The sequence below is a fragment of the Cricetulus griseus genome, chromosome 7 (genome assembly GCF_003668045.3).
Source record: "Cricetulus griseus strain 17A/GY chromosome 7, alternate assembly CriGri-PICRH-1.0, whole genome shotgun sequence".
Taxonomy (NCBI): domain Eukaryota; kingdom Metazoa; phylum Chordata; class Mammalia; order Rodentia; family Cricetidae; genus Cricetulus; species Cricetulus griseus.
In genome coordinates this window covers 45,796,176-45,811,359 of record NC_048600.1, presented here as the reverse complement: position 1 = coordinate 45,811,359, position 15,184 = coordinate 45,796,176, and the positions used below count along the sequence as shown (strand labels likewise).

At 43.9% G+C, this 15,184-nt stretch overlaps 1 protein-coding gene across 2 annotated transcripts in view; it reads right to left on the bottom strand.

The window, feature by feature from the left end:
- The window catches only part of Axin1 (axin 1), a 52,999-nt gene that overhangs the window by 11,705 nt on the left and 26,110 nt on the right, over positions 1-15,184 (bottom strand). For both annotated transcript variants that reach the window (XM_027425130.2, XM_027425131.2), the window contains exons 3-4: positions 8,099-8,239; positions 637-733 (exon numbers count right to left, since the gene is read on the bottom strand). In XM_027425130.2, the coding sequence (XP_027280931.1) occupies positions 637-733; positions 8,099-8,239 (238 nt within the window). The remainder of the gene's footprint in view (positions 1-636; positions 734-8,098; positions 8,240-15,184) is intronic.

Here is a 15,184-nt window from a genome sequence, read left to right as displayed (position 1 = left end):
ATAATTATTCTGTGTGTCATCAATGGTCAGTGTAAGTAGAGAGAGAGAGAGAGATATGAATGCTGGCTCAAACACAGAGTCAACAACACCTTGTATTCCAGGCTCAGGAAAAGTTATTGTTATTACCCAAAAGGCAAAGCTGAGGCATCTTCTGAGCCAAGATGCTCACATGGCAGCACCCACTGCTCAGCCACAAAAAAGACAAGTTCCTTGAATTTCTTGAGTAGTAAAGCATGTGGATGGATATCTAACCATACCCTGGGGTCAGGTGACTTGCAGTGTCCAGGGCTGGGTCCCAAGTCGAAATCCATCATTTCAGAACTACTTTCCAGGAGGGAGAGCATCTCACTCTACAGGGAAATCATACAGTGAAAGGAGGGTGCGACCTGGAGGACACTTCCTGATACTGAGCATAGGAAGCCTTTTAGGCTTTAGGAGCTATCTTAGACTATCTACTGTGATGGTATCCCTTACCCCAACATCACTCAGACTGTCTGCTGTGCCCAGTGCTAAGGTGTGGTCCTAGGAAGCCAAGTGCCTCTCCCATTGATTGGTGCCTTGGTGGCCAACTCTGTGTAGGAAAACAGTTAGGCACCTGGTGAAAAGGCACAGAGCTGCTGAATATGTGGTACTTACAGGAATGTGAGGTAGAGGCACCCGCCCATTGACTTGGACACTCTCTTGCATCTCCCTTCGGTGCTGCTTACGAATCCTGTATGGGGGGATTCCATCCCTGAATAGACAAAAGACATAGCCATTAGCTCAAGGAGAAAATAAGGTACAGCAGAACACCATATACTTACCAGACCATGGTGGTCATTACTGATAGCAATGATATCCACATTATAACACCCGAAGTACATGCATACATGGGACTATATATGCACAGATACAGATTACTTACATGCATTTCATCACACACACACACACACACACACACACACACACACACACACACACACACACACACACACACCCCTCATATATGATAACAAAGCCCAGGAGCTCAGCCATGGAGTGTTCTTCCAGCTACTATTTATTCAATATTTCAATAAAGATCAACTGCCTTTACTTTATGTATCTGCATCTACAAAGTCTGAAAATTTGATAGCTAACAATCTTTTTCACATTACAAGAATTTTTATTACACACACACACACACACACACACACACACAGCATGTATATAGTTTGTGTATGTGTATGGGTGAGTACATAAGCCACAGCACATGTGTGGAGGTCAGAGAACAATTTCCACCATGTAGATTCTAGGGACCGAACACAGGTCACTGTGATTGCTTTAGAAGAGTGAAACAAACATGTAAGGCAAACTATAAACAGCCCCTTTGGTTGCTATAAACCTAAGGACTAAGGTCACTAAAAGGCCATGCTCTTGCTTGCTCATTCAAGATAGATGCTATATCCAACACCTTGTGAAATGCCCAGCCTCTGTCCCATGGTTCTGGAAGCTGCTCTAAGAATCAGTCATAGCAGCATATGGAACTAGCAACTCAGTAAAGACAAACTGACTAATGAAAGTGCTGGGTCCTCTCACTACAGCTCTCTGGTTACATGAAAACAGGTGGTGGGGGGACTGCAATCTCCATGTTGAATGGGATGGGTTTTTAAACCATCTGGCTAATCAGAGCCCACAGGGAAGTTAAGGTACGTGGTCTGTGTACCCTGTCCCCCTTGAGGAAGCGGGAACGATCAACAGCAACAGAACCCCAACAGTACTACCCTTGGCAGCAGGAAAAAGACACAGCCCCAATCAGGGGAGGGTTGCCCTGGCAACCTGCCCAGGTGCTTGGTGTGCCTGGGCAAGAGGGTTGTATTACAGTGTTTTTCCTTTTACAAATGCAAAGGGGACATAGAGGATGGAGGAATGGGAGTTTAAAATTCATATGACTTGGATTCCCAGGGACTCAATATAGTAGGTGGCCTAAAGCCAACAGCTGAAACCTGTTTCTTCTATACTTAGACACAACACTTTAAAATCCCCAGCCTCTGGGGCTTAGGCTTGTCCTCAAAATCTACATCTAAGGATGGGTGGCATACTAAGAAACACCTTGTTGAACAGTTGTGTGATCCAACTGTGGCTCCTACATGAGAAACTCATGAGCTATCCCAGCAGATATAGTGAGAAGCAGCATTTCTTTTTTTTTTTTTTTTGCCTCAGATTTATTTTCAAGCATAGGTGGCAATTTGTACCCCAAATTATTAAGTCTCCCAATAAAATCCAAGATGAATAGATTGTCATAGAAAAATTGCCTATGCTTGGGGCTGTGGACATAGCTCAGCTGACAGAGTGGCTGCCTAGCATGAATGAAGACATGGGGTCTAACCCTAGCACTCCATTAACCAGATAGAATGGTACATCCCTATAACCTTGGCACCTGGCAGGTGGAAGCCTGCCTTGTTTACATGAGGCGCTATTATTTTTTTATTTTTGACTGTGCTATGCATTTTTCTCCACTCCCTGTCCCTCTCCCCATCCACTCTCTACACCCCCCCCCACACACACTTCCAATTTACTCAGTAGGTCTTGTCATTTCCCCTTCCTAGGCAGATCCATGGATGTCTCTCTTAGGGTCACGAGGCTCTGTCCTACCCCTGAAACAAAAATCATCTACATGTATTTTAAGTTTCTCCATTTGGGTAATGTGTTCTTTTCTTAAGAAAATATTCAGAGGTTGCAGAAAAACTATGCTAGAGGTGAAGTCTCATCAATCCCATGGGATGGGGAGGACCAGGTGCTACAGTCACAGCTTGCTGTCTTCTTCTGATAGGGCCATGCCTGGCAACCACTCTGAATGTGAGAGGTCATAAAAAACTCTAGGAACTTCAAAAAAGTGTTGAAAATGCCAACATTCAAAGATTCAAATGAAAACACAGACAAGTGTGGTAGTGCACACCTTTAATCCCAGCACTAAGGAGGCAGAAGCAGGTGGATCTCTAAATTCAAAGCCAGTCTGGTCTATATACTGAGTTCCAGGCCAGGAAGGGCTATAGACTAAGACCCTGTCTCACAATTAATTAATTGAAAGAGAATAAAACAAGACATTCCTCAGATATAACAAAAATCAAAGAGACAGAGGCCATGTTGGTGTCACTACCACATGGTTATTTTGAATAGAAAAATGAAACAGCCCAATATATGTCACACAGCACTGGCCAAATTGGGTTCTGAGAAGAAGATGGCATGCTCTTATTTTTAAGTCAGGTGTTGGGAGAATGTCTAAGGGCAGGCAGATGAAAAGAACCAATCACAAAACTGGTATAAGCCGAGGGTGGTGGTGAATGTCTTTAATCCCATAACTCAGGAGGCAGAGGAAGGCTGATCTTGGTGAGCTGAGGCCAGCCTGGTCTACATAGTGATTTCCAGAATAGCCAAGGCCACAGAGAAAGACCTTGTCTCCAAACAAAACAAAACAAACAATAAAAAAAAACAAACAATTGTCTAATATGACTGTAACAAATACTTCAGGAATATAAAGGGGAAGCATCCTTCAAAACTACATCCAGTAGATGGAGGTGAGTGCCTGACAAGTGGCCCAGCTATGCTGGGGACAGAGAAGCTGGTGTGGAGATGGAAGAAGGGAACAGAATCAAGATGAAGTATCTCAGTCCTGGACAACTGGGCTTCCCAAACACTCCTCCTGGGTCTCTGGCTCTGTCCTTTTGACCTGCTGACTGGTCTGGCTGAGATGTTAATTTGGCTTCTAGAGCCAAACTACTACTACTTCCTAAAAACTACTCCAGAATTTTGAATAAAGACAGCAAAATTTCAAACTTTTAGCCTTCTTCTTTTTTTTTTTCAATTTACTTACTTTTATTTTATGTGCATTGGTGTTTTGCCTGTATGAGGATGAAGGATCCCCTGAAACTAGAGTTACAGATAGTTGTGAGCTGCCATATGGGATCTGGGAATTGAACCTGGGTCCTCTGGAAGAGCAGTCAGTGCTCTTAATTGCTGAGCCATCTCTCCAGCCCCAGCCTTGTTTTCTTGTAATGCTTTACCATCATAAATAGTATTATGTGTTTCAAACTTGTGATTTTTTTTTTCTCCCAAGACATGGTTTCTTTGTGTAGCCCTGCCTCTGCCTCCCAACTATTGGGATTAAAGGTATGCACTACCACTGCACCAGCTCAAACTTGTTTTTATTTGTTGAGTTAATTATGAATTAATATGACTGTAACAAATACTTCAGCAAAATCAGTGTGGAATGTATTCATTGAACAAGTATTAGGCCCCTCAAGCCTAACTAGGCATGGCTTTGGACACAGCAGTGAACAATAGCAAAAACATTATTTGATAAGCTTACTTGAAAAAATATTCCTGCTTTAAAAATACACTACTTTAAAAAATTTACATTCTAGGGCTGGAAAGATGGCTCAGAGGTTAAGAGCACTGGCTGCTCTTCCAGAGGTCCTGAGTTCAATTCCCAGCAACCACTAGATGGCTCACAACCATCCGTTATGAGATCTGGTGCCCTCTTCTGGTGTGCAGATATACATGGAAGCAGAATGTTGTATACATAATAAAATAAATAAAATCTTAAAAAAAAATTTACATTCTAGGCACTCGGTAGGCAGATGCAGGAGGATCTCTATGAGTCTGAGACCAGCATGGTCTACAAGAGCTAGTTCCAGGACAGCCTCCAAAGCCACAAAGAAACTCTGTCTGGGGGGGGGATGGGATTACATTCTAGGGTTGGGCAGCTAGCATGTAATTAGAAAGGCCATAGTAAGGAGGGTGGTGGTGGCACATATCTTTAATCCCAACACTTGGGAGGCAGAGGCATGAGGATCTTTGTGAGTTTGAGGCCAGCCTGGTCTACAGAGTGAGTTCCAGGACAGTCAACCAGAAAGTCTGTCTTGGGGGGGGGAGGGAGAGAGCGAGAGAGGGAGGGAGAGAGGGAGGGAGGAAGGGAGGGAGGGAGGAGAAAAGAAGAGGAGGAAGAGGAGGAGGAGGGGGAGGAGGAGGAGGAGGAGGAGGAGGAAGGTCACAGTCCCAAAGCAGTTATACTAAATACTTTGAAAGCTATTACTTGTATCCCTAAGACTTTTATATAATGAGTAATTAGAAACTGGCTCCAACTGGGCAGTGGTGGCGCACGCCTTTAGTCCCAACACTCAGGAGGTACAGGCAAGCAGATCTCTGAGAGGCCAGACTGGTCTACAGAGTGAGCGCCAAGACAGCCAGGGCTAATACACAAAAACCCTATCTTGGGAAGAGGAAGGAAGAAAGGAAGAAGGAAGGAAGGAGGGAAGGAGGGAGGGAGGGAAGGAGGGAAGGAAGAAAGGAAGGGGCTTCTGCTGGTATCAGTGTTATTCAATATATGTGAATCGTCTACAATATTTAGGGAATATTCTCCTTTATCATTAGGCCATTAGATTTGGTATACTGCCAAGAGTTGTGTCTTCATGATAGTGCTGCATTTATTTAAATAATTTTTTGGGGGGTGAAAGTGAAGCATATAGATTAGAACATAGGAATGAGATGACACTATAACCAGATTATGTGACCTGCTGTGCTGCTAAGTTTCTCTAAGAAATGCTTACTTAATGAAAACAAAAATAAAACTATACAACTACACACACACTAAACAGTGGTTTAGATCCATCAATGCAAAGTGGGGAGCTGGCTCAGTTGTAAAGTGCTTGCTACAACAACATGATTCCCTAGCATCTACTTTAAAAATGAAACAAAAGTGGACATGTAGTGTATGCCTATAATACTAGCATCAGAAGGTCCCTGGTACTCCCTGGTCAGCTAGTTTTACTGAATCAGTGACCTCTGGCTTAGTGTCAACAAGATTACTCAGTGGATAAAGGCCCTTTGGAGTGCAATAGGTGTGCAGGCTTGATGATCTAAATTCAATCCCTGGATCCCACAAGGTAATAGGAGAGAACCAACTCCCTATAGTTGCCCTCTGACCTCCACATGTGCTACAGCACATGCACACCTACATTCTCTTTTCACACTCAGAAAATGATAACTTTTTAAGAGTTTTAGGGGTCTGTGGAGTCAGCCCTGTGGTTGAGAGCACTTGTTCTTCCAGAGGATCTAGCATCCACATGGTGGCTCAAAATCATCTGTCCAGGGCACCAGACATACAAAACATACATGCAAGCCAAGTGGTGGCACACGCCTTTAATCCCAGCATTCAGGAGGCAGAGACAGGTGGATCTCTGTGAGTTCAAGGCCAGCCTGGTCTATAAATCAAATTCCAGGACAGCCAGAGATGTTATACAGAAAAATTCTTTCTTGAAAAAAAAAAAAAAACAAAAAACAAAACCAAAACCAAAAACAACCTCCCACAAAACCAAAACATATAAAACAATGTTAACTGTGTGTGTGTGTGTGTGTGTGTGTGTGTGTGTGTGTGTGTGTGTGTGTGTGTGTGTGTGTCTGCCCACCCCTTTAAAGACAGGATCTTACTATGTAGCTCTGGCTGTCCTGGAACTCACTCTGTAAACCAGGCTGGCCTCAAACTCACAGAGCTCTACCTGCCTCTACCTCCCAGGTGCTGGGATTAAAGGAATGTGGCACTACACCTGGCTGAGATAGATAGATAAGATAGATAGATAGATAGATAGATAGATAGATAGATAGATAGACAGACAGACTGACTGATTTTAATTTTAAATAAGGAGGAGAGCAACAATAAAAAACACCCAATATTGACCTCTGGCTTTTACATATACACAATTCACACATACATACCAGATCCACCAGCGGACAACACTCTTCTCATTTACACCCACCAATTTCCCAACTTTTCATACAAAAAGACACCAGGCAGGGCAGAACTTCTGAGGTGGGCCAAGAACCCTGTTGAGGACCCTATGCAGTCATGAAATAAGAGATGTCTAGTGGCCATTAGAAGACTTGCTCCTGGTCACTGGTAATGAGCAAAGACTTACTCTAACACTAGGGTGTTTTTGGAGGAAGCCCCAGGCATAGGGGCAAACTCAGACTAAGCATGACTAAGTCAAAACCCCAAGAAACGAAAAAAATGTGTTATACCATTCAATTACTTATTTAATTAATACACACCCGATTCCCAAAAAGCCACCGGCAGAAGATGGTTCATAGATAGGTCCATTCCTACAAGGGCTTCTGGAAACGTGACCACACCAGACAAAACAAGTTCCTAATTGTGACCACCGTATCAGGGAAGTGGAGGCTCAGATTTGTCTCCATGGCTTGGAACTCGGGCACTCAGAGAACTGGGAACTGGTCTTAGCACAGTCCAGCTCCCCAGGACTACTCATGATACACAAGATTCCATATTACGGGGTGGTGGCAGCACAGGACTTTAATCCCAGCACTTGGGAGGCAGAGGCAGGTGGACCTCTGTGAGTTTGAGGCCAGCCTGGTCTACAGAGACAGTTTTAGGACAGCCAAGGCTACACAGAGAAACCCTGTCTCAGGAAACAAAACAAAACAAGATTTCATATTATAAAATGGTATGGGGGCAGAACAACATGGGCAAAAAACACATTTATGCAGTCTGCTGGATTCCAGGACTGTCCCCTGCCCTGCCCTGGAGAGAAGACTGCCTGTCTGACTGTTCCCTGGGCCTGTCTTCCCAGTGAAACTTATCCTTTGTGGCTAGGAGAAAATGAACCTCCAGTTTCTAGCTGGCAGCTCTAAATCTTGAGACCTCTGGTCTCAAAAGCTACAAGTAGCCTTGGCCTCCAAGAGAGGAAGCTAATACAAACTTCAACTCTAGCTTGAATTCTGTTCCAGGATTTTTAAACAATTTTGCTGTTGTGCTGGAGACTAAACCCAGGGCCTCCATGAATTACCCCTTGGCCCTGGGGCTAGGTTTTGAAGAATACTCATAGGGCAGTCTGTCCTCTTTCTTTAGGGTTTTTATTTTGACAGTCTCATTCTATAGATCAGGTTGGCAAATCTCCTGCTTCAGCGTCCCAAGTGTTGGGCTTACAAATATATGCTACCATGGCCAGCTTTTTGTTTGTTTCTTAGGGATAATGAAGTAAAGCTTCAAGAGAATCAATCAGTAAGAATCAGCTAGCGGGGTCAGAAAAGAGCACTGAAGAATACAGGCAGCAAGCATGGGACTTACACACTACTGTCCGTAAGGGATAGGGTGTCAGCATCACTGGACAGGCTCTGCTGTTCACTGTCATTGGCGCTGGTGGCTGGGGCCAGGGCATAGCCAGAGTTGACATAGTAGGGGTTGACAGGCTCCCTCCAAGATCCATACCTGTGAATAAGAAAGGCATATGAGTGGCAGCAGAGCAAATATTCTCCTATTTTAATATACACTGTTGGTTATCTGGATAACCGCATGAGAAATTCAGAGAAAAACAGCAGAAAAGTCATGTGTCACCATCTCCTTGCTCCTCTCATCATTCCATTCTTCCCAATTTGAAGAGAAAGGATTAAAGAGGGTCTAAGCCCTGGCATCTTTCCAGATGTTTACTATTTTTTGAAAGGGATTTAAGTATACACACAGAATCTCATCTGGGTAACAGACAATACTCCATCTTTCTCCTGAAGAGCACAAACAGAAAGGATCCATGTTCCTTGTTACAGTATAAAGTAACCCACTTCTGGCCCAACCCAATAGGTACTTCTGGAGCAGCCATCCAGAGCCACCAGGGCTCTAACTCATGTCCTTGAGCTCTGGACATCAATGATACTGAAGACAAAACACACTGATGAAATCTGCTGCTGGGTAGGTTTGGGGAGGTAGGTCAAAGCCCCACTACTAGGAGTAGCAGAACCCAGCTGCAGCTACACAATTGGCCAAAAAACCCAAGATACTTAATCTTCATTTTTTTCTAAGGACAATTTTGGGTACCTGTCGTTTGTTTTTCTCTTCATCTCTTTATAGCATCTGGTCCTTGCCTACTACTAAGTGATTTGTAAATTTGTAAGTTTTCAAATTAAAAAAAATTATTTTAGCTGGGTATTGTGGCATGTGCCTTTAAGCTCAGAACTCACACGGCAGAGGCAGGTTGATTTCTTGTGAGGTTTTTTTTTTTTTTTAGATTTTATTTATTTATTATGCATACAACATTCTGCTTCCATGTGTATCTGCACACCAGAAGAGGGCACCAGTTCTCATTACGGATGGTTGTGAGCCACCATGTGGTTGCTGGGAATTGAACTCAGGACCTCTGAAAGAACAGTCAGTGCTCTTAACCTCTGAGCCATCTCTCCAGCCCCTCTTGTGAGTTTTAAACCAGCTTGGTCTTTTACATAGCACGTTTCTTGCCAGTCAGGGCTACAAAGAAAGACTGTCTCAAAAATAATAAAGATTGCCAAGTGGTGGTTGCACAGGCCTTTTATCCCAGCACTAGGGAGGCAGAGACAGGTGGATCTCTATGAGTTTAAGGCCAGCCAGGTCTACAGAGCTAGTTCCAGAATAGCCAGGCTACACAAAGAAATAGTTTCAAAAAAAAAAATAGAAGCAAATAAAAAATATTTTATGTGTAGAGTGTTTGGCCTATATGCATGTAAGTGTACTACCAGCATGTCTGGTGCCCACAGAAGCTAGAAGAAGGCACTGGATCTCCTGGAGCTAGAGTTATAGACAGTTGTGAGTTGATATTTAGGTGCTCCAAAGCTACATGGAGAAACCCTGTCTCAAAAAACAAAAACCAAAAACCAAAAAAAAAAAAAAAAAAAAAAAAAAAGTATGCTGGGCAGTGGTAGTGCATGCCTTTAGTCCCAGCATTCAGGAGGCAGAGGCAGACAGATCTCTGTGTGTTTGAGGTCAGTCTGGTCTACAGAACGAGACACAGGAAAGGCTCAAAAGCTACAGAGAGAAACCCTGTCTCGAAAAACAAAAAAGATTAAATTTTAAACTTGTTAGCTTTCTGATTTGATCTCTGCCCTCCAGACTGTCAACACTTTCCTATTCAATAATAGCAACATACCACAGTCCAGCAGGGTAGAAAATTCCTTGAGCATACTCAACTGCCTCCCATCCCACAGCCTGGTGCACACCCTCTCTACCTTCCTTCCTTTTCCAGTCCCAGGTATATAATTCATATGTGTGGTAAATCTGTGTTCCATGAAGAGCATATCTGCTATATATATTCAATCCCTAAGATCCAAAGAGATGGAAAGAAAAGAACAACTCAGATGAGAGAGAACAAAAGAGGAGGGGAGCTACCAATTGCCCACACCATCTACAATTTCCATACATCAGCACTGGCTCTGAGGAATCACTCTGCCAGCCATCTAGCCCACTCTTGATGGGGGATGTCCTTCTGTATATATGTTTCTTTTATTGGTTGATGAATAAAACACTGTTTGGCCAATAGCCAGTAGAGGCAGGAAGGCAGGCGGGGCTAGGAGACAAGGAGGATGCTGGGGAGAGAGACAGAGAGGCACAGGAGAGGATGCCATGTAGCCGCCAAAGGAGTAACAGGTCCGAGCCTTTTCTGGTAACACAAGATCACATAGAAATACATAGTTTATAGAAATGGGTTAATAATTAAGGCAGGGCCAGCCAATAAGAAGCCCTAGCTGTCGGCCAATAGTTTAATAATTAATATAGCATCTGTGTGCTTATTTGGGGCTGACGGGGTGGCAGGAGCTGGTGGGACAAGAAAACTACTGCAACAACTCTACTGAAAACAGACACACCATTTGGCTCATGTGATAAGGAGTGCTCTGTCAATGATGTGCAAGAATGTCACAGAGAGGTGGAAGGACCATCCCTACAACAGCTGGGAACCAGAAAGAGGACTGGGTATGCCTGAAAACAATGTGTGTGCACCTGTGCATCTGCACAAGGACACACAAGACACATGAGGCTCCTCAAATTCCTCTTTCAAAGTTCTGTAGCTTTTATTCTTCCTATTTATTTATTTATTTTGTTGTTGTTTCTTTTTTCCCTCAAGACAGGGTTTTTCTGCGTAGCCCTGGCTGTCTTGGAACTCACTCTGTAGACCAGGCTGGCCTTGAACTCACAGACAACTGCCTGCCTCTGCCTCCTGAATGCTGGGATTAAAGGGAATTAAAGGCATTCACCACCACTACCCTGGTATTGGGGGGAGTGTGGGTGAGACAGGATTTTTATGTAGTCCAGGCTGACCTCAAATTTGCTTTGTCGCAAAGGATGACCTTTAAATTCCTAACCCACCTACAAGTGTGTGTGTGTGTGTGGTGGGAGGAGGAGTTGTAGGTGTGTATCACCATAGTCAGCTCTCTGCACGTTTCAATGTTCTCAAAATAAAAACCTAATGGGATCCTGAAAACATGCCCAATTTATTCCTGACAAAAGTACAAAAACAAATTTATGGAGAAAAGGTAGTCTTTTCAATAAATAATGCTATGGCACCTACACATGCAGAAACACAAAGAATGCACTTTGATTCGCATCTCACATTTCACACCAATTCAACCTCTGTAGCTTCTGGATATTTTCAGCCTGAGCCACAAGGATGCTCCAATATGTGTATTCCTGGTGCCTACAGAGGCCGGAAGAGAGTATTGTATCTCCTGAAATCGAAGGTACGGGCGGTTAAGAACTACTGCCTGATGCAGGTGCTGGGAACCAAACCCACATTTGGTACTTCTATGGCATCTCAACCCCTGGTTCATTTGTCTCCCAGCTAGAAGCTACTTGGTGTCTAAATGCCCTTCAGGGTTCCTAGGACATTTTCTAACATGGGTCAATGAAAATACTTATCTTGGGGCTAGGGAGATAGCTCAATTATAAAATGACTGCTGTGTAAGCATGAGGACCTGAATTTAATCACCCACTGCACATACATAAAGAGCCAGGGATGAAACTGGGCATGGTGGCGTATGTCTTTAATCACAGCACTCAGGAGGCACAGACGGGAGGCCAGCCTGGCCTACATAATGAATTCCTGGGTAGCCAGGACTACAAAGAGAGACCCTATATCCAAAAATGGGGGGGGGGGGCTGAGATGTGGCTCAGTGCCAGAGGACTTAGACATATGAAGAGATGCATATATTTTAATTAATTATTTATAATTATATGGTGGGTGTTTTGCCTGCATGCAAGCATGTGAACCACATGAATGCCTGGTGTCTGTACTAGTCGAAAAGGGGTGTCAATTCCCTAGAACTGCAGTTATAAATGGTTATAAGTTGCTATGTAGGCACTAGGAATTGAACCCAGGTCCTCTACAATACCAGTTAATACTCTTCTTTAACAGCTGGGCCATCTCTCCAGCTTAATTTTTGGTTTTGAGACAAGGCTTTACTATGCAGCCCAAACTGACCTCAAACTCACATTTATCCTTCTGCCTCAGTCTCCTAAGAGGTATGTACTACCAAGCCCAGCTTGAAGCACTAGTTTCTGTTGTTGGATTGTTTTGTTCTTTCTTTCTTCTCTCCAGTGTTGAAAGCAACCACTTAATTCCATCCCAGTCTCCTGAAGAAGCAACCTAATACCCACATGTAGGGGCAAGGGTTGTACCAGCTTTAATTTGTTGTGGCAGATGATGGAATACTCCTCAAAGTCAGAGACTTTGAAGTCCTCTCCTGATAGCTGATGGGGAATGTACTATGTATGTTTATCTTTTTGATTGTTAAATAAAATACTGTTTGGCCAATGAGACAGCAAGTAGACAGGACTAGGAGTCAAAGAGGATTCTGGGAAATGTAGTAGAGACGTGATGATCCAGACAGGAAATGACATAACAAGGAGACTCATATTTAAGTGAAGGAGAAACAGGAAGGGCCCTTTTTCCCGTTCGCCTCCTCCAGTGGCAGGATATGAGCCACCGGCAAGGAGGGACGCCAATAAGGCGTCCGATAAGTCAAGTCTTATAAAATATATAGATTTATGATAATTAAGACTGAGCTAACAGATGAAAAATCCTAGTCATTGGCCAAGCAGCTTTAAACCTAATACAAGTTTCTATGTATTTATTTGGGCCTAACTTGGGCAGGCGGCTAGCGCAGAGCACACACGTGGCGGTGGGGCGCAGCAGCTTTTGGCAGAAAGATTTATCATAACAGATAGCCTTGGCCAGAATCCTGCTTCAGTTGAGTCCTGCTAGACTAACCTTGTTGCCCAAAATGGGCAGAGGTCAAGAGCCAGCAAATGTATTCTCTCAAAGAGCGCGTTCCTACTGTCCCAGCTCCTTACCCGGGTGCCTAGGGGCAAATCTGTATTAAACCAGGTGGGTCATACTGGGTTGAACAGATAACTGTGGGCTGGAGAAGATGATCTAACTCTTAGGACCCCACTCCAACTCCCACCCCCAGTCCTTTATCTTTGGCCATCTATGTCCAAGAGACCCAACTCAAACTGTATGAGTTGCTCCAATAATTGTTGGCTCTTTGTGACATCCATTGAGTGTAGACATCATTGGTGAGGAGATGTCTTAGCACGGTACAGAAACCAGCGGTGAAGCCAAATAGGGAACAGGCAAGTAGACTGACCATGCCCCACTACCTAAAGGCCACTGTCTCCAGACTTGTTCCTGAATTTCATCATTTATCCTTCCTAACTTTGGTAAGAGACTAACTACCCTCAGCTGCATTCCCAACCTCAACACCAGTTTGCATCTTGCCCTGAGAACAGCAAACAGCACATATAAGGTGCACATTCAGAAATAATGAGCACTCTTCTCCCAGGTGCAGAATCACTAATCCCAGGGCTGGAGAGATGGCTCAGAGGTTAAGAGCACTGACTGCTCTTCTAGAGGCCCTGAGTTCAATTCCCAGCAACCACATGATGGCTTACAACCATCCATTATGAGATCTGGTGCCCTCTTCTAGTGTGCAGATAAACATGGAAGCAAAATGTTGTATATGTATACATAATAAATAAAATCTTTTAAAAAAAATAACTAATCCCATAGAGCTTCACTCCTTTCCCAGAGGCAGTGACAGGAGCCCACCCTGATGATATCCATACAATGACTCAGACAATCTGTGGCCCCACCACAATGAAGAGATAGATGAAGGCAACTGACGTACAAGAACAGAAGGCATTACAGCATATCATTAATGTTTCAACACTGTCCACTCATGAATAATAGCATCCCACCAATGCTCAAAGGTATATCCACTCACAGACAAGAACATGTTGTTGCTAGGGGTGTTGGTGCACACCTTTAATCTCAGCACTTGGGAAGAAGAGGCAGGTGGATCTCTATGAGTTCGAGGCCAGCCTGGTCTACAAAACAAGTTCCAGGACAGCCAGGGCTACACAGAGAAACTCTGTCTCAAGAAAACCAAAAAGGAAGTCAGGCCATGGTGGTGCATGCCTTTACTTTTGGCACTCAGGAGTTCGAAACCAGCCTGGTCTACAGAGCGAGTTCCATGACAGGCTCCCAAAGCTACAGAGAAACCCTGTCTCGATAAACCAAAAAAAAAAAAAAAAAGAGCAAGTTGTGATATTCTGATCTTGTCTACCCATGAATGACAACTGCCATCTACCCATGTCATGATGCATACCCACTCATTGACGGCAGTGACATGTCTGGGTTCTGATTATGTCCATCTCATTAGATCACCATGACAGTGACACCAATGTATCTTTCACTCCACATTCCCTTTGGAGAAAGAGACTAGTTTCCCAAGATAACTCCTCTTCCAAGAGTTGTTATCTTCTCACACTAGGCTTCAGAACTACAGAAGAATCAGTGAAGATGGTACTAAAAGGGTGAGTGGGAACATCTCACTCTAAATTACTGTCTTTATAAAATGCAAAACACCGGCCCACAAACAAGATCATCTTGGACATATCTGCACTGTGTAAATACAGCTACTTACAGAACAAGCATCTCATCTCTGCTCCTAAAGGAAAAAGAATAGCCCGTGAAATGCAATACACACCAGCCTCCAACTGTCACAATCTCTTCATCTCCTATATGTAAAATCAGGAATTCAGCCTCTACCTCCACCTGTGAGGATTACAGTCACCAGTACCTACACCAGTAATACATAAGTCTGTCAGATGTCAGAACCCTTGGAGGCAGATGCAGGTGACATTAGAAGCTAGAGCAGCCTGCCATTCACTGTGGACCCACTTTGCAGCTTGATTGAGCTAGACACCACCTAACCGAAGCTCTATGAATCCCACAGGATATTAAGACATGAAAAGGGGCTGGAGAGATGGCTTAGAGGTTAAGAGTACCGACTGCTCTTCCAAAGATCCTGAGTTCAATTCCCAGCAACCACATGGTGGCTCACAACCATCCGTTAT